Raw genomic sequence first — 21,899 nt, forward strand, 5'->3', positions numbered from 1 at the left:
CAAAGGCAGTCCTAAGAGGGAAGTACATAGCAATACAAGACTTTCTCAAGAAACAAGAAAGGTCTCAAATACACAGCCTAACCCTCACCTAAAGGAGTTGGAAAAAAAAAACAGCAAATAAAGCCTAAACCCAGCAGGAGAAGAGAAATAATAAAGATCAGAGCAGAAATCAATGAAATAGAAACCAAAAGAACAGGAGAATAGATCAATGAAACTAGGAGTTAAGATTGATAAACCCCTGGCCAGACTTATCAAAAAGAAAAGAGAAAGGAACCAAATAAATAAAATCATGAATGAAAGAGGAGAGATCACAATCAATACCAAAGAAATACAAACAATTATAAGAACATATTACGAGCAACTATATGCCAACAAATTAGACAATATGGAAGAAATGGATACGTCATTCTTAGAGACGTATACACTAACAAAACTGAAACAGGAAGAAATAGAAAACCTGAACAGACCCATAACCAGCAAGGAAATTGAAGCAGTAATCAAAAATCTTCCAAAAAACAAGAGTCCAGGGCCAGATGGCTTCCCAGGGGAATTCTAACATTTAAAGAAGAATTAATACCTATTCTTCTGAAACTGTTCCAAAAAATAGAAACAGAAGGAAAACTTTCAAATTCATTTTATGAGATCAGCATTACCTTGATCCTAAAACCAGATAAAGGACCCACCAAAAAGGACACTTACAGACCATTATCTCTGATAAACATGGATGCCAAAAATTTCACCAAAATACGATCCAACAGTACATTAAAAGGATTATTCACCACGACCAAGTGGGGATTCATTCCTGGGCTGCAAGGTTGGTTCAAATTCCTCAAATCAATCAAAGTGATACACTACATTAATTAAAAAAAAGGACAAGAACCATATGATACTTGCAATAGATGCAGAAAAAGCATTTGACAAAGTACATCCTTTCTTGATTAAAACTGTTCACAGTGGAGGGATAGAGAGTACAAACCACAATATCATAAAAGCCATCTATGAAAAACCCACAGTGAATATCATTCTCAATGGGGAACAATGGAGAACTTTTCCCTAAGGTCAGGAACAAGGCAGGGATATCCACTCTCACCATTGCTGTTCAACATAGTACTATAAGTCCTAGCCTCAGCAATCAGACAACAAAAAAATAAAAGGCATCTGAATCAGCAAAGAAGTCAAACTCTCACTCTTCGCAGATGACATGATACTCTATGTGCAAAACCCAAAAGACTCCACCCCGAAATTGCTAGAACTCATATAAGAATTCAGCAAAGTGGCCAGATATAAAATCAATGCACAGAAATCAGTTGCATTTCTATACACTAACAATGAAACAGAAGAAAGAGAAATTAAGTTGATCCCATTTACAACTGCAGCCAAAACCGTAAGATACCTAAGAATAAACCTAACCAAAGAGGCAGAGGATCTGTACTCAGAAAACTATAGAACACTCATGAATGAAATTGAGGAAGACATAAAGAAATGGAAAAATGTTCCATACTCACAGGTTAGAAGAACAAATATTTTTCAAATGTCTATGCTACCTAGAGCAAGGTACATATTCAAGGCAATCCCTATCAAAATGCCATCAACCTTTTTCACAGAGCTGGAACAAATAATCCTAAAATTTGTATGGAATCAGAAAAGACCCCAATAGTCAAAGGAATATTGAAAAAAAACACAAAAGTTGTTGGCATCACAGTTTCGGACTTCAAGATCTATTACAAAGCTGTAGTCATCGAGACAGTATGGTATTGGCACAAAAACAGACATACAGATCAATGGAACAGAATAGGGAACTCGGACATGGACCCTCAACTCTATGGTCAACTAATCTTCAACAAAGCAGGAAAGAATATCCAATGGAAAAAAGACAGTCTCTTCAACAAATGGTGTTGGGAAAATTGGACAGCCACCTGCAGAAGAATGAAACTGGACCATTTCCTTACACCATACACAAAAATAGACTCAAATTGGATGGAAGGCCTAAATGTGAGACAGGAATCCATCAAAATCCTTGAGGAGAACACAGGCAGCAACCTTCGACCTCAGCTGCAGCAACTTCTTCCTGGACACATCGCCAAAGGCAAGGGAAGCAAGGGCAGAAATGAACTACTGGGACTTCAACAAGATAAAAAGCTTTTGCACAGCAAAGGAAACAGTCAACAAAACCAAAAGACAACCGACAGAATGGGAGAAGATATTTGCAAATGACATATCAGATAAAGGGCTACTACCCAAAATCGATAAAGAACTTATCAAACTCAATACCCAAGGAAACAAATAATCCAATCAAGCAACGGGCAGAAGACATGAACAGACGTTTCTGCAAAGACGACATACAAATGGCCAACAGACACATGAAAAAGTGCTCAACATCACTTGGCATCAGGGAAATACAAATCAAAACCACAATATCAGCTCACACCAGTCAGAATGGCTAAAATTAACAAATCAGGAAATGACAGATGTTGGCAAGGATGTGGAGAAAGGGGAACCCTCCTCCACTGTTGATGGGAATGCAAGCTGGTGTAGCCACTCTGGAAAACAGTATGGAAGTTCCTCAAAAAGTTGAAGATAGAGCTACCCTATGACCCAAAAATTGCACTACTGGGTGTTTACCCCAAAGATACAAATGTAGTGATCTGAAGCAGCACATGCACCCCAATGTTTATAGCAGCAATATCCACAATAGCTAAACTATGGAAAGAGCCCAGATGTCCATCAACAGATGAATGGATACAGAAGGTGTGGTATATATATACAATGGAATATTATGAAGCCATCAAAAAACGAAATCTTACCATTTGAAATGACATGGATGGATTAGAGGGTAGTATTACACTAAGGAAAATAAGTCAATCAGAGAAAGACAATTATCAAATGATCTCACTGTATGTGGAATGTGAGAAACAAGGCAGAGAATCATAGGGGAAGAGAGGAAAAAATGAAACAAGATGAAACCAAAGAGGGAGACACACCATAAGAGACTCTTAATCTCAGGAAACAAACTGAGGGTTGCTAGAGTGGAGGGGGGTGGGAGGAATGGGGTGGCTGGGTGATGGACACTGGGGAGGGTAAGTGTTATGGCGAGCTTTGTGTATTGTGTAAGACTGATGAATCACAGACCTGTACCCCTGAAACAAATAATACATTATATGTTAATAATAATAAAAAAATAAATAAAGGGCATATGCGTTTGACCCTTGAGCAACAGGAATTTGAACTGTCTGGGGCAACTGATATACAAATTTTTTTCAAAAAATAAAGTTCAGTACTATAAATGTGTTTTTTCTTCCTTATAATTTTCTCAGCAACATTTTCTTTTTTTCTGGCTTACTGTATAAGAAGATAGTATATAAACCATATAACATACAAAACACATGTTAATTGACTATGTTATGGGTAAAGCTTCTGGCCAATAGCAGGCTGTTAGTAGTTAAGTTTTTGGGGAGTCAGAAGTTACAAGGATTTTTGACTGTGCAGGGGGGGGTTGCCACCTCAACCCCCAGGTTGTTCAAGGGTCAACTGTTTTAATCATAGGGTATTCCATTCCAAAGTCCTTATATTAAAACTCTCCACCATAAAAATTTTATTACCAGTGACCAAGGGAGTGAGAGTGCAAATCAACTATTAAGACCTGGAACCAGCCATAAGAAAATGTAAAATAGAGCAGGGAAAATAAGCCCCCCACACATGAAACAAATAAAATTCGCAGAGGATTAAAAAAAAAAGATTATCAGCTGTCAGTCACCATGAGATTAAGAGTTGTAGAATTTAAAACCACTGACTACCAAATACATTGTAAGTGGATTTGTATTATGTATTATTTTCCATATTACAAATGTGTTGTTTCCCAACCTGTTTTTTGTTGTATTTTATTCTTTTTTTTTTTTTTTTTGTCCCCAATAAGAAAAAGAAACATATACTCACATTTTGTACTTGTTCTGGAAGATGTAGCCCATTCCTTTTCCCCATTTTAATGGACTTTTCCAAGTATCTTCTGGCTTCAGGTTTTATCTTACTCAGATCACATGTTTCCTGAAATGAAAGAGTTGACAACCATTTCTGTTACAATAGTACGTGGGTAAATTATAAACCATGAGACCAAAGCAAATTTATTTATCATCTCGGTTGGGCTATGAAGCACATAGGTGATTACGAGGCAGGTTCTTTTGAAGACCTAATTTCTTTTATGCTTTAGTGAGCTTTGCTCATTTAAAGGAGAAAAATTAAATAAAGAAAAAGCTAACCAGAATTGCCTTGCCTTGCATCAGAATCAAGAGTGCCTGTACTACTTGAAAGTGTGATAATAGAGACATTTGCATAATCTCATTCTGAGCATTCTCTATGACCATGGTCTTTTTCAAAAAACATATTCCTTATCACAAATCATCTGGATTTAATTTTCCATCATTTGCTAACCTGGTTCCACTTGAGAGGCAGGAATAGAAATAATGGGCAAATTCTACACAAATGGAGAGTGGGACGCTTTTGCCAACATACCAAACAAGGACAGCTGGATAAAACCCCAGCCAAAGGCTTCCAACACTTCAAAAATGCCTTACTGTCATTTGGCAAGAGAGATCAAGAGACTATAGCAAACAGCATATGAACAAGTATCTGGGGAAAACGAGTCAACACTGCACAAAAAGGAGGAAAGCTGGACAGAACATTTGAACCCATATGCAGCAACACAAACAACATCACTCACAAGAATGGAGGGCCCTGGAGGAAAATGGAAAATTCCCCTGGCAATAGCAAGGTAATAAAAACACCAGATGTTTCTTCAAAACAGGTGGCAGAATATATATGGCACATCTGGATGGCTGGTCAGTTCATGGCCCCTGGGAGGAAATGCACTCCAGACAGACTCAGCAGGTGTAATGGATTCAGTCTGGGTGAGAGCCAGTGAGGGACATCTGTCTCTAGAGCCTTAGAGACCTACCATTGGGCGTACTCTCTCTCCATCAAGACCTGGGCTGCCCACCTCTGAGGTTTATATTTTCCCAACTAAATACATCTTTGAAAGAACAATGTTTAGCTTTAGAGCCTGCATTTTAGATTGCTGGTGTAAGGCGTTTGCTGCAAATAATTCTGTAATTTATCACTCTGTTGTAGCAGGCAAATAGCTGTATTTTATAAGATTTTTAAAAAGCTTTTAGGGGCGGCTGGGTGGCTCAGTCGTTAAACGTCTGCCTTTGGCTTGGGGCGTGATCCTGGTGTTCTGGGATTGAGCCCCACATCGGGCTCCTCCACTGGGAGCCTGCTTCTTCCTCTCCCACTCCCCCTGCTTGTGTTCCCTCTCTCGCTGGCTATCTCTCTGTCAAATAAATAAATAAAATCTTTAAAAAGAAAATAAAAAGGTTTTATTTATTTATTTGGGGGGAGGGGGAGGGAGGGGGGGAGAGAGAGAGAGAGAGAACATGCATGAGTAGGGGGGAGAAGCAGAGGGAGAGGGAGAAGCAGACTCACCACTGAGCAGGGAACTCTGCACGGGGGCTCAATCCCAGGACCCTGAGATCATGACCTGAGCCGAAGGCAGATGCTTGACCTACTGAGCCACCCAGGCTCCCCCCAAATAGCTGTATTTTAACTGAGGGTACTGCTTAATACGATGATCTGTATCTAACTTTGCCTATCAATACAAAATTGTATGTCCTAGTACTAAAGCACACATTACTCACAGTTTCCTCTGCGTTTAATTCTCAATGGAGGCAGAGAACGGTTAGACTCCTTTTTCCATAATAACCTTTTATATCCTTGGAGAACTTCTGAGCATGCTGGCATGACCGGAGTTGGAACCCTCCCTAACTGGTATTGGCACACACTGGGATCCCAGCAGCAGTGCTTGCAATGGGAAGAAACCCATAATGGCCAGGGAGATAACAGGGCTGTGGGCTGGCTCCCTTAGGGATGGCTAACAGTTCAAGTCACAGTGTTCACGCGCACGTGATTAACCTGGGTTGATCAAGGCTGGTTTTAACAACACCAGGAAGTATGTCCTGAGGTGTGGGGCATAGCAAGAGGAGATTCTAGAAGGTATAATACTGGATGTTGTAAGGTTGGGGAGCATCTAGGCAGGAGCTATGTGTAGCAGGGACAGAGGGAAAAAAATCCCCCATGAGAAGGGCCTGGAAAGAGCTGGGGTAAATTGTAAAGGATCCAAATAAGCAGGCGGAGATCCCAAGCAGAGGGCCTTCCCAGCAGGGCAGTGAGCCAAGGGAGAAGCTGGGCACACTGCTGGACAGCAGTGTCCCAGGTACTTGGGTTCCTGGGTTCACCTGGTCACAGCGGTTCTGAGCTTAGAACAGAGGCTCATTACAAGTCTCAGCAGCTGGATCAGGAAGGGCTGGCATAAAAGGAGCGGCTGTACTGGCTGTATATTGGAGGACCCGGGCTGCTACTTCAGAAAGCACAGCAGCATACTCAGCAAGCACAGTAAACTCAAACTCATGGTCTTGATGAGGTAAAAACTACTGACTCCCCAAAAAGGTAAGACAAGCATAGACAGGTAGAAGGATGTTCTGAGAAAAATCTGCCCCGAATTAGGTCTAATTAAAATATGACTACCTGTAGTGAAATATTTGACCTACCACAGAAATGATACTTAACGAAATTCTGACTCAGTTGTAACCAGGCACCATCTGCCAGTCAGACTCTGAGGTCTCAGAAATTTCTGGAGGGCTCTCGTAGGAGTAAAGCACTTCTAAAATGTGCTTCTAGAGCACATTCCTGTCCCAGAGCTGATCATATGAATATTCTCCCTTATAATCTCCAGGCAAGATCAGAATTACTGCTTAAGGATTTTCTAAGAGGGAATCAGCCAATACTTCCAGACTGCTCTGCTGTTGTTGCACCTTCCTTCCTGAATAAGAATTTAATCCACTTGAGTCGGAACCAGGTCTCAGACCTCTCTGAGTGAAGTTTCTCCTCTTTAGGGGTGGGGGAAGGCCTAAAGTGCTCTTCAGTAATTTTCAAATTTATATAATCTGACAGTAGAGGCTCTTACTTTATTTAATCTCTGTGGTGACAAGATTTAGTTTTTTCCTAACCTCCTCCTGTAACAAAGCGGTTTCACATAAAAGTGTGAGCACATTTGTGCACACACACTTAACACATGTGCTTGTAGACTCATTTCACAGACAAGAAAACTGAGGTTAAATGATCTTCCTAAGATCACTCAGCTATTTATTAGTAAAAATGGACAGAAATAAATTCTGCAAAATTCTTACTTTGGCACTTTCCCCAATATATTATACCACTACATTACAACACCTTAATTTATTATCATTCAAAATTTCATTATACATAAGTGAAAATGTTCTTAATTTCTCTCCAATCCTCCCCACCTTCTATCCCATAACTGTGTCCTTTTCTTTGCAAGACCCTCATATTTCCAGTTTCTAAAATATGTAAATAAAAAATAATTTCAGTGGGACTTTCTATATTGTGTATACAAAGTAGAAATTATGATGTTGTTAAAAGAACCCTGAAAATTAAGATAGTATATTTCTTTGAAAATCATTTAGCAAAATGGATTCATAAGCTGTGAGTATGCTAAAGCAATAGAAGATAACAACAGAGTAGAATACAGATCCTACTGCAAAAGCTAAGACCGAGGTGTAGCTTAATTAAATGTGTTCTATTTGCAGGTCCATTCCTTTCTTTCCTGGTCTTTTCAATGTTATGTTTTCTGTTAGGTTTCCATCTGACTATTGGGAAGAGGGCATTCTTAGGTAGCCGCCTGTGTTCCCAGAGAGGGGGCCCACACAAAGGCCTGCTTGCTGGCCTAGTCAGCATATATTCAACATACAACCACAAGAGCCCCTGCTTTGGTGTGAGCAAGAGGCACAGTGGGGACACTGGGAGTGGGGAACCATACTGCATGAAGATACATTTTAACCAGGGCCCGTTCAGTTCCATTCAGCATGCCTTCACTGAGCTCCTACTTAGGCCAGGTACTGGAGAAACAAAGATGAATATACTTGAGGTGCTTTAAGTAATATGAAGGAATACATTAGCAAATATGTCAAATACAAATATGCAAATACATTAGCAGATATGTCAATATCAGGTAGTGAGTAAAAAAGAGAGTTAAGTACTTGGGAAGCACAAGAGTGGTGTCTGGCTAATGGGGAAACTAAGGCAAGGCGGTTGATGCTTTATATCAGGTCTCTAGGCTTTTAAAGTCTCCCAAAGTTACATGTTTCAGTAGTAGTGATTATGACCAATAACTAGACTTCCATGCTTCAAAATCAAGAAGGGATGGTGTGGGTTAGGAGAATTACCATTACCATGCTGAATTTTGGACTTAGTTTTTTCCTTCCTTCCCCCTTCCCTCCTTCCTTCCTTCTTTCTTCTTCCTTTTTTTTTTCTTTGCCATGATCTTAAGGCGTTGGTTTGTTGTATTTTAATTTGGAATGAGGCCTCTATGGCTGGTAGAGTAGGAGCCCATATAATGCTTAAAAGCATCTACTTAACCCCATGACCTATTCTTCTACACTGTAACATTAAAACTTTAAGTCACTAATTGGCTAAGATGAATTGGCCTGACCAAAGCCCAGGGCTCTGAAAAAAATATAAACTATATTATAACAGACACCTGTATTTCTTGATTCGGCTGGCATAACTGAGACTCTGACTTCACTAAAGGATCCCTCTTCTGTGCTGATTAGTTACCAGTCTACTGGAATAAAATATTATATGCCTCGATGTTTTTAACATGGAAACACTGCACACTTTTCTCACCAATATGGCTTGAAAGAGGGTCTATGAAACCTCTGCTGGCTTCTTAGCCAACAACTAAGAAACCTTTGTTAGGACTGGGAAACACCAAGACCCGTGGCCCTGACTGCTGGCTTTTGATACCTGGACAAGTTTTTAGCTAGGAATGAGGAAATGCTTGTTTTAATTTCTTATTCTTTTTCTTTTCTTCTGGTAGAATTAAGGCTAAATTTAACACGTTAAATTTGCATGTAATATTTGTAATCTATAAATGAATAAAATTACATACATAAGTTATGACAAATTAAGCCACACTTTAATTTATGAAATGGATACTCCATTTACCTGTGCAACAGATAACCGTTCTGACTTCTATGCTAAACTTTTTTTTCCAGTTTTACCACTTACATATACACTGTTTAGTTTTGTTTCTTTTTGGGCTTGCTAAAATGATATCCCATTGTATGTAGTGTTCTGCAAATATTTCTTTCATTGTTACTAAGATTCAGCCATGCTGTTGCATGTTGCTGTACTTACTTACTGCTGTAAAATATTCCAATGTAAATATACTAAAATTCGCTGATGCATTTTCCAGCTGATGGAAATCTGAGTTGTTTCAGCGTTTTGCTATTCTAATGTTGCTATGAACATTTGTTCAATTTTGTGTACAAACACAAAAGTATTTCTAGGTAAACAGTGAGGTGGGGGACAGCGAGGATATGCTGAGTTATGGAGAATTTGAGATCCAACTTCATGATACTAAATTTTTCTCCAGATTAGTTACTCCTCTAAATTTTTGAATCAATTTACACCTTTACCAGCAGTGCATAAACATTCCCACTGATTCACACTCATGGATACTGACCATTGTTAGACTTCTTTATTTTTGCCAGTCTAATGAGTAAAAATGGAATCTTATTGTGACCTTCATTTGCACTTCCCTTATTACTAATGAGGCTGAACATCTTTTCATGTTAAACTGCCATTTGTCTTTCTTCTGAAATATTTTTCATGTCATTTGCACATTTTTCTTTTGGGATGTTTGCTTTTTTTATTGATTGTAGTAGTTCTTTATATATTCTAGGTACTAAAGCTTTGCTAGTTTTATGTTTTAGAAATTTCTTAATTTAGTATTTAAGTATTTCAGTAGTTTGAGTATTAGTGTTTTTTTAAGATTTTATTATTTATTTGAGAGAGAGACTACACATGCACGTGCACGAGGAGGGGGAGGTGCAGAGGGGGAGGGAGAAGCAGGCTCCCAGCTGAGCAGGGAGCCTGATGCGGGACTCAATCCCAGGACCCTGGGATCACAACCTGAGCTGAAGGCAGACGCTTAACCAAGTGAGCCACCCAGGCGCCCCAGTATTAGTGTCTTTTCACTTTATTGATAGAAGTTCTTTATTATTATTTTTTAAGATTTATGTATTTATTTTAGAGAGAGAAAGAAAGAGGGCACAAGCAGGGGGGAGGGGCAGAGCAAGAGGGAGACAGTCCTCAGGCAGACCCCTGATGAGCAGGGAGCCTAATGCATGGCTCAATCTCAGGACCCTGAGATAATGACCTGAGCCAAAACCAAGAGTCAGACGCTTATCCAAATGAGCCACCCAGGTGCCCCAAAAGTTCTTTATTTTAAGTTAGTCATGTTTATCAGTCATTTTACAGTCAGCACTTTGGTGTCTTGTTTAACAAATATCCCTGCTCAGGTGTCATAAAGATATATTTCTATATAAATTTATAGAAGATGTTTCTCGGTTTGGTTGTGAGGAGATCCAATATTTCCTTTTTCTAGATGGATAAGCCATGTCTTACCACCAGTTACTGAAGCCCTATCTTTTAGATCTGTCACCAACTGTTCCTCTCTTTGGTTTGATGAACAATCACTAAACATTTACCTCTGTGGCTCCTAGGAAGTTACCATTTGTGAGCTTCAGTATCTTCATTTATCAAAAGGGATGCCTCACAAGATTGGTATAAAAGTTAAATTAGATAACTACAATGCTGTGCCAATGTAAACACCTAACCACACATTAAGAAGAAGGTAGGAAGACTAGGGTATGCTAGTTAGTCTCAGGCTCTATTACATTTTCATCCATCTATAGTCAACACATGACTTATTTTGGAGGTTGTGAAACATGATTGCAAATTAGTTGATACTTCCTAGACTGAGATGTAGTGTCCCTTGAATTTGGGCAGACTGCAAGGACTAGTCAATCAATACAGTATGGCCGAAGCGATGCTATGTGACTTCTGACATGGTCAGAAAATGCAATGCAGCCTCTGTGTAGTGTGTTGAGACACCCTTGTTGGAGTCCTGAGTCTCCATGAAACATGTCCTACTACCCGGATGCTGCCATGATATGAGAAAGCCCAAATTAGTCCACATAAGGAGACAACATGGAGCTGTCCAGACATGACATGAAGAGAGAGGTATCTGGTTGGCTTCTACATGCTTCAGCTCTAGCCACCACTGCCTTCAATCCATGCAAGACCCCAAGCCAGAATTACCCAAATGCTTCCTTTCTCAATTCCTAATCCACAGAAACCATGACAGAAAATAAAATGACTGCTGCTATTTTCAGTCAGTAAGTTCTGAATAGGTTATATATATCAGTAGACAACTGGAAGCCTTACTGAGCACAGATTTTGCATAAAGAACTGTGAAAAGTAATTTCTTATTGCTATTCATCAATCCTAAGTGAAGAATAACATGAGAGCTAAAATAACATTTTATATCGAATTAAGAATATTATAGATTGTTGTCTACATTGGTGGTATCTTGACACCTGAGTATTATTCAGAGCACCTTCATTTTATTTTATTTTTTTATTTTATTTTATTTTTTTTAAAGATTTTATTTATTTATTTGACAGAGATAGAGACAGCCAGCGAGAGAGGGAACACAAGCAGGGGGAGTAGGAGAGGAAGAAGCAGGCTCACAGCGGAGGAGCCTGATGTGGGACTCGATCCCAGAACGCCGGGATCACGCCCTGAGCCGAAGGCAGACGCTTAACCGCTGTGCCACCCAGGCGCCCCCAGAGCACCTTCATTTTAGTTGATCACGCCTGAAACTGCTGACTTCATATAAATTTAAGATCCTATTACCCAGCTTAATGAAGGCTTTACATGTTATATCATGGTTGCCATATTTTACTTACAACATAACAGAATAACAAACAGAATACTTAGATATATCTAACTTTTTCTTTTTTTTAATTTATTTTTTGAGAGAGAGAGACACACACACAGCAAGTAGGAGGGGCAAAGGGAGAGGGAGAGAATCTTAAGCAGTTTTGACGCCCACCGTGGAGCCCGACTCAAGGCTCAATCTCACAACCCTGAGCCAAAATTAAGAGTTGGTTGCTTAACCCACTGAGCCACCCAGGTGACCCTAACTTTGCTTTTAGTTATGAATCAGCTGAGATTTGACACTTGTTAAAGTGCCAAATGTTACCAGAAAGCTCATACTGATAGTTTCAGATTTTAAAAAATACTGCCTAAATACTGAGTAATATATAGAATTGTTGAATCACTATATCGTATACCTGAAACTAATGTAACACTGTATGTTAACTATACCACAATAAAAAAAAATAAAAATAAAATAAAAACTGCTTAAATAAATACAACTATTTGTGAAGGAAAGTGTTTAAAGGTAACTAAATTCACTATATAAGCTCCAGGGCATTAAAAAAACTACAAGTTATTTTTATTATTCTGATCTAGCCTTAACAGACATTATAAAAGCTTTTAAAAATGGTGACACAACAGTCAACATGTATAGTAATAATTACTCTTTTGGAAAAAAGGAAAAATTATGGAAACAATTCTGAAACTACTGCAAATTATCACAATAAAACCCTGAAGTGAACCAGCCCAAGCAAATGAATATATATGATGAATCCACTGGTATAGTGGTATAGTACACTAGTATACTAGACACGCAGCAGTTAGTTCCCAAATTTAACAGGATCAGATCACAACATATACAAAATTTAAAAGTGTAACAAAGAAATCTAAAGTGACAAACCTCCTATACTGTGATACTATTCATAAAAATCAGAGAAAAACATTAGATAGGACATATAACATTAAATTGCAATACCTTCTTGAGGCTAGAAAGTCCCAAATAAAAACTTAGAAGTCAGAATGAAAACAGAGTTGATCAAAGGAAATTAGAAATTCTGGGAAAAAGTTCTAAAATACATATATAATATAGGGCTAGCAAAGAAATTAGATTTTTGGGGGATGAAATAAAAAGTAGGAGACTGCAGGGACGCCTGGGTGGCTCATCGGTTAAGTGTCTGCCTTCAGCGCAGGTCATGATCCCAGGGACCTGGGATTGAGTCCTGCATTGGGCTCCTTGCTCAGCAGGGAGCCTGCTTCTCCCTCTGCCTGCTGCTCCCCCCGCGTGTGTTCCCTCTCTTTCTCTCTGACAAATAAATAAAATAAATAAAATCTTTAAAAAAAAAAAAAAAAAGGAGACTGTAAGGGCCATGACTTGAATCACATAGAATAACAACTGGGGTCAAAGAACAAAATAAAATAATGTAACTAATAATGAACAGTCATAAAGTTATTATAATTTATGTTATTTTTATAATTCTGAAGATGAACAGTTAAAAACCACAGAGATGAGTACAAAATACAGGAGGAAAAGCGCCTGTTTCACATGAGGGGATAGACAGCATGTATACTTTACATGTCTAAATAAAGTCTTGGGGCACCTGGGTGGCTCAGTCGGTTAAGCTTCTGCCTTCAGCTTGGGTCATGATCCTGGGATCCTGGGATCGAGCCCCGAGTAGGGCTCCCTACTCAGCGGAGAGCCTGCTTCTCCCTCTCCCTCTGCCTGCTGCTCTGCCTACTTGTGCTCTATCTTTCTGTCAAATAAATAAATAAATAATATTTAAAAAGAAAGAAAGTCTTGATTACATATTCTTTAGTAAGTTACAAAAAAAAATCTGAAATAAAACTGTTTTATTTCAACTCTTGTCATAATTTGCTAAAAAGAACAAAATTTTTGAGATTTTGCAAAAAGACACGCAAAATTAAACAAAAATGTCTAGGAATGTAAACAGTGGTTGTTTTCCAAATAAACTGCTGAGTATCATGAAAATAAAAATTCAAAACAAAGACATAATGAAACTCTAGGAAGCAAATCAACATTGGTAATGAAAAGATCAAAAACAGTCAAGGCAGAACCACCTGAAACATTTATTATCCATCATTTCTGTGAGTCCTGAAAACGTAAGGATGACAGACAAGAATGACTGGCGTGCACATTATTATTCAACATAGTACTAGAAGTCCTTGCAACAGCAATCAGACAACAAAAAGGGATAAAATGTATCCAAATCGGCAAAGAAGAAGTCAAACTGTCTGTCTTCGCAGATGACATGATACTCTATATGGAAAACCCAAAAGAATCCACCCCCAAACTACTAGAAGTTATAGAGCAATTCAGTAATGTGGCGGGATACAAAATCAATGCTCAGAAATCAGTTGCATTTCTATACACAAACAATGAGACTGAAGAAAGAGAAATTAGGGAATCCATCCCATTTACAATAGCACCAAAAATCATACGTTATCTTGGAATTAACTTAACCAGAGACGTAAAGGACCTATATTCTAGAAACTACAAATCACTATTGAAAGACATTGAAGAAGACATAAAAAGATGGAAAAATATTCCATGCTCATGGATCAAAAGAATTAACATAGTTAAAATGTCCATGCTACCCAGAGCAATCTACACTTTCAATGCTATCCCAATCAAAATACCAATGACATTTTTCAAAGAACTGGAACAAACAGCCCTTAAATTTGTGTGGAACGAGAAAAGGCCCCGAATCGCCAAGGAAGTGTTGAAAAGGAAAACCAAAGCTGGGGGCATCACAATGCCAGATTTCAAGTTGTACTACAAAGCTGTGACCACAAAGACAGCATGGTACTGGCACAAAAACAGACACAGACCAATGGAACAGAATAGAGAACCCAGAAATGGACCCTCGGCTCTTTGGGCAACTAATCTTTGATAAAGCAGGAAAAAACATCCAGTGGAAAAAAGACAGTCTCTTCAATAAATGGTGCTGGGAAAATTGGACAGCTACATGCAAAAGAATGAAACTTAACCAGTCTCTCACACCATACACAAAGATAAACTCCAAATGGATGAAAGACCTCGATGTGAGACAGGAATCCATCAAAATCCTAGAGGAGAACATAGGCAGCAACCTCTACAACATCGGCCACAGCAACCTTTTTCAGGACACATCTTCAAAGGCAAGAGAAACAAAAGATAAAATGAACTTGTGGGACTTCATCAAGATAAAAAGCTTCTGCACAGCCAAGGAAACAGTCAAAAAAACTAATAGGCAGCCCACAGAATGGGAGAATATATTTGCAAATGACACTACAGATAAAAGACCGGTATCCAAGATCTACAAAGAACTTCTCAAACTCAATATGCGAGAAACAAATAAACAAATCATAAAACGGGCAGAAGATATGAACAGACACTTTTCCAAAGAAGACATACAAATGGCTAACAGACACATGAAAAAATGTTCAAAATCATTAGCCATCAGGGAAATTCAAATCAAAAAACTACACTGAGATACCACCTAACACCAGTTAGAATGGCAAAAATTGACAAGGCAGGAAACAACAAATGTTGGAGAGGATGTGGAGAAAGGGGATCCCTCCTACATTGTTGGTGGGAATGCAAGTTGGTACAGCCACTCTGGAAAACAGTGTGGAGGTCCCTTAAAAAGTTAAAAATTGAGCTACCCTATGACCCAGCCATTGCACTACTGGGCATTTACCCGAAAGATACAGACATAGTGAAGAGAAGGGCCATATGCACCCCATTGTTCATAGCAGCATTGTCCACAATAGCTAAATCGTGGAAGGAGCCGAGATGCCCTTCAACAGATGAATGGATTAAGAAGATGTGGTCCATATATACAATGGAATATTACTCAGCTATCAGAAAGAACGAGTTCTCAACATTTGCTGCAACATGGACGGCACTGGAGGAGATAATGCTAAGTGAAATAAGTCAAGCAGAGGAAGACAATTATCATGTGGTTTCTCTCATCTATGGAACATAAGAACTAGGAAGATCGGTAGGGGAAGAAAGGTTTAGGGGGAGTAATCAGAAGGGGGAATGAAGCATGAGAGACTATGGACTCTGAAAAACAAACTGAGGGCTTCAGAGGGGAGGGGGGTGGGGGAATGGGATAGACCGGTGATGGGTAGTAAGGAGGGCACGTATTGCATGGTGCACTGGGTGTTATACGCAACTAATGCATCATCGAACTTTACATCAGAAACCAGGGATGTACTGTATGGTGACTAACATAATATAATAAAAAAATATTATTATAAAAAAAAAAAGAATGACTGGCGTGCAGTATCAACAGTTACATCATCAATATCATGGCCAACACCACATAATATTTGCAGATAAACAACTCACAATACCATTTGCTTGTAGTTGACCTGTCTAATACAAACCCTGCAATGGTCTGAAAATTCAAAGAGGCTTTTACATTGAACCATTACCTTTACAATGGTTAAAAACCCTTAGATTTATAGATATACACTTTTTTACACTTGGTCTTCAGTGTTAAGTGAATGTAACTGGCAACTCAACATAAATCTATGTGGTGTAACAATACACAACACTAAAAAAACCCTCCAAAATTAACACGATGCTATGCCCATTATTATAATAATTAGAAACAAAATCTAGACATTTTCAAATACTTTTTATTGTTGATCAAAGATTTTTACTTTTTTATTATAGATTTCATTTTCCTTTTTAAGGGGTTTATAATGTTAGGGTGCCTGGGTGGCTCAGTCGGGTAAGCATTTGCCTCTTGATTTTGGCTCAGGTCATGATCTCGTGATCGTGAGATCAAGCCCCCTGAACGGCTCTGCACTCTGCAGGGAGTCTGCTTGAGATTCTCTCTCCCTCTCTGCCCCCCCCATCTCTTTTACACGCACAGGCAAGCTCTCTTTCTCTCAAATAAATAAATAAACCTTTAAAGGGATTTATAATGTAATTTACCTGTAAATGTACAATTCTCAGAAATATATCTTCTCTCATGCTCATCTCAATATCAAAACGAGAAAGTCTTTTGTCTGCTTCTGTACTTGCTGCCCGTACTTCTTTGTCAGAGGAGACGTGCTGGGGAAAGTCTAGCATGGTTCGCTCCACTGTCAATAGAGGAAAAAACCATAAGGACTCATCAAATCAGTACTAAGAAAAATACCTCCTAACTAGATGAATGATTATCCCAATTAAAATTTTTCATTTTATACTTTCTGTAAAGGTACCTAAGGCTATCAAGAAACAGCATCTAATTCAGGACTTGGCTGTGGCAGTGGCATTATTAGGAACAATAAAGGTGTATGCTGAGCACTTATCAAAGTATGTTTATGGTGTAATTTATTAACTGGGAACGCAGAAGGATAAAGACATAGTTCTCACAGTGATGCATTTTGTAGTTTGGGACGTGGGAGTACAGAACAGTACATGAAAAGATAAGGAACAACACAGGACAGAGCAGCTTACTTGTCAATGAATGGGATAGTAACTCAAGACAGCGATACTAAGAACTGGAGCACTTTGTCATGCCTTATGGGGAAGGCTGGACCTTCGGATGTGCAGGGCAAGAGGAAGACCTCAGGAGAGGATTAGAGAAGTAGAGACTACTAGTGTGGGGACTGGCAGAGACAGAGAATGTTTTAGAAAAACGCAGACCAATTTAGTGGGGGAGGGGTTGCTTAGAATAGAAATTCTTAACCTTTACTAGAGATTCCTTAGAGAATCTAATCAAAAACCCTCCCCCCAATGCAAACATTACATACAAGCATAAAAAAGTTCCATACAGTTACAGAAGATTCCCAGAAATCTCAGTGGACACATCCAGTAAGCAGCTCAATACTGGGGCTATTCCTGTTACATGATGGTGGTAATGTAGTCTGCTCTAATTTTCAAATATTAAAATCGTCTCTTGGGTTTTTCATATGTTTGTATTTTGACTTTAATTGGGCAAAAATCTGATGTCAGTGAAATAACCCATACTGCAGGAAAAAAATTAGTATGGCTTATAGGGATGGTTGTGGCTATGCTGTGGCAGTGAATACATTTTTATTATCTTTTGTACTTTGAAGGTATTCCGAAGAGGTAAAACTTCCACATGTGATATACGTTAGAGAGTAGAACATACCAAGCAATTGTCCAGTTAAACAAGCTACCTCACTTATGTCAGTCTTCTTAAAACATTGCTACAGATAAAGGTATAAAAAATTGCCTCACATATCTGAATAAATTCATAATGTGTGGTTTAAAAAAATCAAGTTAAATAATTATTCTTTATGGATTTCATTTAAAATACACACTTTTATGTCCCTTGACTAAAGAAAGAATGGAACAGAATTAAAATTTCATACACACAGCACTTGTTTGATAGAGTTAACCATATAGTTACAATTTGTTTACTTTTTAAAATTAGCTCAAGAAGATACTAAGAAAAAATCAAAATTGCTCCAGAACTAAAATGAACAGAACAAAATGCAGGAGCCTAAAATTGGAAACATAATCTTAAACAAACAAGAATACTAAAAACCATTTCCTTCCTTACTTTGCCACAAAGACCTGAACCAGACTTATGCTCTCACTGCCAAACTGCAAACAGTACCTGACACTAGACAAATGAGGTTTTAACAGCTCTTGCAGGAGGCAGACGGAGCTCTGAGAACATACACTGATAAGAGCAAGTTAGTCTTTAAAAAGCTACTCTGAAACTCAAAAATTTTTATGATTAACTCACAAAGCTAAACTTACGGGACAGCAAGAATATCAGAGAACTGAAAGTATATTTAAAGGATGTATTACTGGGGAAGAAGCAGAAGATTTTGTTTTTTCCCCACTGATTTCTATATTTGTGAACTGCATAAGTCACCAGGTGGGCACACCATCTTGGCCATATGTGATGGAAGAACAGAGGCTCTGAACGGAGGACAAACCGCATACAGGGAGGGAGATACACATGAAGCTGCCTTCCGGGAAAACTCTGCTGAATGGGGACCAATTCCATCCCTCTGAGTTTCACTAATGAGACCAACCAGGTCTTTTTTATTCAGGAGTTCAAGACTTTTAGCCAGATTTAGTGGCCCTTCATCAGAATGAAGCAGTGGTGGTAAGAGGCAGAAAATGAAACAGAAGAGGTAAGAGAGTCCTTAGTATGGAGGGACACGGTGTAGGGAACACTTGGTGTTGAAGGGCTGATGAGGGTAAAGAGATGACCACGTCACTAAGGCTGTGCAGGATTCTGGACAACCTTCCAAATTGCAGAATACATACACACGTTTATGATACACAATTCTACAGATAACCTATGGAAGCTTGGGTACACGGCCAAGGTTGCTTAGCCATAACTACACCCCAGAGTACACCTGACCCTTAGAGGCAACTGGTGTGAATCTTCATTCCTTTTAACTCAAAGGGCCTAATACTTATATTACAAACATAATAAATTTCACATGTAGGAAATATGAAAAGTAGAGAAAAGCAGAAAAAGTAAATTTCTAAAAATGAACTGTAAACCCAATACTCAAGAAACTAGCTATTATTAGAATTTGTGTATTTTCTTCTGGTTTTCTTCTCCGTGCTTTTAAAAAAAATGTTATTAAATACTGTTCCTCAACATGATCGTATCATGTTTCTATTGGTTGGTACCCAGGGGCTGTTTCCAAACTTTTGCTGTGACAGAGTACATGTTTAAACATGAATTTATACACAGTTTTTCCTGTATCTGATTATTTCCTTAGATTAAATGCCTAGATGTGGAATTGTAGGGCTAGGATATGAACTTCTTAAGAGTTTTGATATATTATGCCAAAAAACTCTCCAGAAAGCAGTTGTAACGAGAAGGTGCATTTTGTAACACTATTGCCAACATAATAAAAAATTTTAATCTTGTTTAATTGAATTCTAGGCAATTAATGATTATGGAAAAATCAATGTCTTGTAAAATTGGAAAATGGACTGCCAAAACAGAATGCATAAAATGGTTTATGATGCCTACAAAATGAAATATCAAGGATTTTCTGTATCCTACTCACCTATGTACTTCACTTCTACATCTGCCAGCGCCTGCAAACAGTTCTCGTAAGTTACTTCCTCAATGTCAAGCATTCCAATAGCATCATACACCTGTTTGGTCTGCACAATGAGCTCCTCAGTTCTTGTTTTAATTTGCTCTGGTGAAAGATCCCATCTTAAAACATTTCTGCCAGCCACAGTATAGGAAGACATTGCCTGATGAGGAGACATCACTTCTCTTCCTAAAGTCATTCTGAATAAAATCCGGGAACCACCAACTCTAAAAAGAATCAGAAAACGAATAAAAATTAAGCATTTGTTGGTCCAAAGTCAATACACAAATGTGTATTATCTAATCACATTAAAAAGAACTTTTTAATAAAATTGAACAAATCTCTTTCAGGTGAACACATCAGCACAAAACTAAATGCCTTTGTATTTTTTTTTCCTCCTTGAATGTAGGTCTAATGGAATTAGTACCTACCAAACACTGAACTGATTATGTAATTAAATCATGTTGAGAAATAAAGTTAGGTGTCAAAGACATAATACTGTCCTTTATACATTAAACCAGTAATCTTTCTTTCTTAAATGTTTTTCCTGTGCTGGGACGCCTTGCTATCTAAGTTGGTAGACCATGCGACTCTTGATCTTGGGGTTCTAAGTTTAGGCCCCATGTTGGGTGTGGAGATTACTTACAAAAATAAAATCTTTAAAAAAATAAAAATTAAAAAGAAATAAATGTATTAAATGTTTTTCTGTGCTAATATCCACCTACAATGTAACAGACTCAAAAAATATTTTGGGATTCAGCAAGAAAACATTTTCAAAATGGTCTTTTTTTAATGAACACCAATGTAAAAATTTTTTTTTACAAAAATTTCATGTAAATCAACTATGGCAATTTGAACTTAAGACTTGGGAAATAAACTCTGGTACTCCTATGACATTATTCTAAAAGATAAAAGAAAAAAGAGATTAAATGTATGATACCAAGCCTGCACCTCCTTAAAACTCTCAAACTAATAATTGATGCCATATGTGTGTATATATGTAATATATACCATGTAATATAATTTTAGAGCTTATAAATAAAAATATTATAATAGCTAACATTTCTTGTATGTTTAGGCACCGTACTAAAGGCTTTCCATTTATTCACTCAGTCTTCACAACAAAACTATGAGGCAGATACTGTGCTTATTCTCATTTTACCAAAGAGGAAGCTAAAGCACAGGGAAGTTAAGTAACTTGGCCAAGGTCACACAGCTGGTTATATGATGGGAGCTAGCATTGAAAACCAGATAGTAGAGATCCAAAACCCGCACCTTTTTTTTTTTTAATTTAAAGATTTTATTTATTTATTTGACAGAGAGACAGCCAGGGAGAGAGGGAACACAAGCAGGGGGATGTGGGAGAGGAAGAAGCAGGCTCCCAACAGAGCAGGGAGCCCGATGTGGGGCTCGATCCAAGGACCCTGGGATCACGCCCTGAGCCGAAGGCAGACGCTTAACGACTGAACCACCCAGCTGCCCCCCAAACCCGCACTCTTAACTACTGTGCTAAACTTCATTCCTATTATCTTCTAAGCCTCCAAAACAACCTTATGTAGCAGGCAGCACATAATTCCCTTTTAACAGATGATGCAGCTGAGACTCAGAGAGGCTAAGTGACTTATTTAAGGTCATTCACTTAACAGATACTTATGAGCATATACTGTCTGGTCATTGTGACACGCATCAAAGAGAAACAGGCAAACTGACGAGGACCCTGCTATTATAGTGGAGAGACCAACTGATAAACGATCTATTATACTACATTGAGATGTGCGCTATGACAGGGATAAGCAGAGGGAACTCTGAAAGACCACAGAAGGAACTTTTCTAGGAAGATTTTCCAGAGAGAACAAGGAGCAAGCCAAGATCTGGACAATGTCCAGAAATTATCCAAATGCCAAAAGCTGTAAGGAGAGAGGTCTGATAAGGTCAGTAGGGACTAGAGAATGAAGAGCCTTGGGAATCACTGAAGAATTCAACCTTATTCTGACGGCAGTGAG

The 21,899-nt window shown here is 38.4% G+C and overlaps 1 protein-coding gene across 2 annotated transcripts in view; it reads right to left on the bottom strand.

The window, feature by feature from the left end:
* The window catches only part of NLN (neurolysin), a 99,008-nt gene that overhangs the window by 42,731 nt on the left and 34,378 nt on the right, over positions 1–21,899 (bottom strand). For both annotated transcript variants that reach the window (XR_015724496.1, XM_045794249.2), the window contains exons 2-4: positions 19,864–20,123; positions 16,802–16,950; positions 3,934–4,041 (exon numbers count right to left, since the gene is read on the bottom strand). Coding sequence is in view for 1 of the 2 variants with exons in the window: in XM_045794249.2 (XP_045650205.1) it covers positions 3,934–4,041; positions 16,802–16,950; positions 19,864–20,123 (517 nt within the window). In the remaining variant the exon portion in view is untranslated. The remainder of the gene's footprint in view (positions 1–3,933; positions 4,042–16,801; positions 16,951–19,863; positions 20,124–21,899) is intronic.

Source organism: Ursus americanus, chromosome 5 (genome assembly GCF_024610735.1).
Source record: "Ursus americanus isolate L20-20 chromosome 5, mUrsAme1.1.p, whole genome shotgun sequence".
NCBI classification, from domain to species: Eukaryota; Metazoa; Chordata; class Mammalia; order Carnivora; family Ursidae; genus Ursus; species Ursus americanus.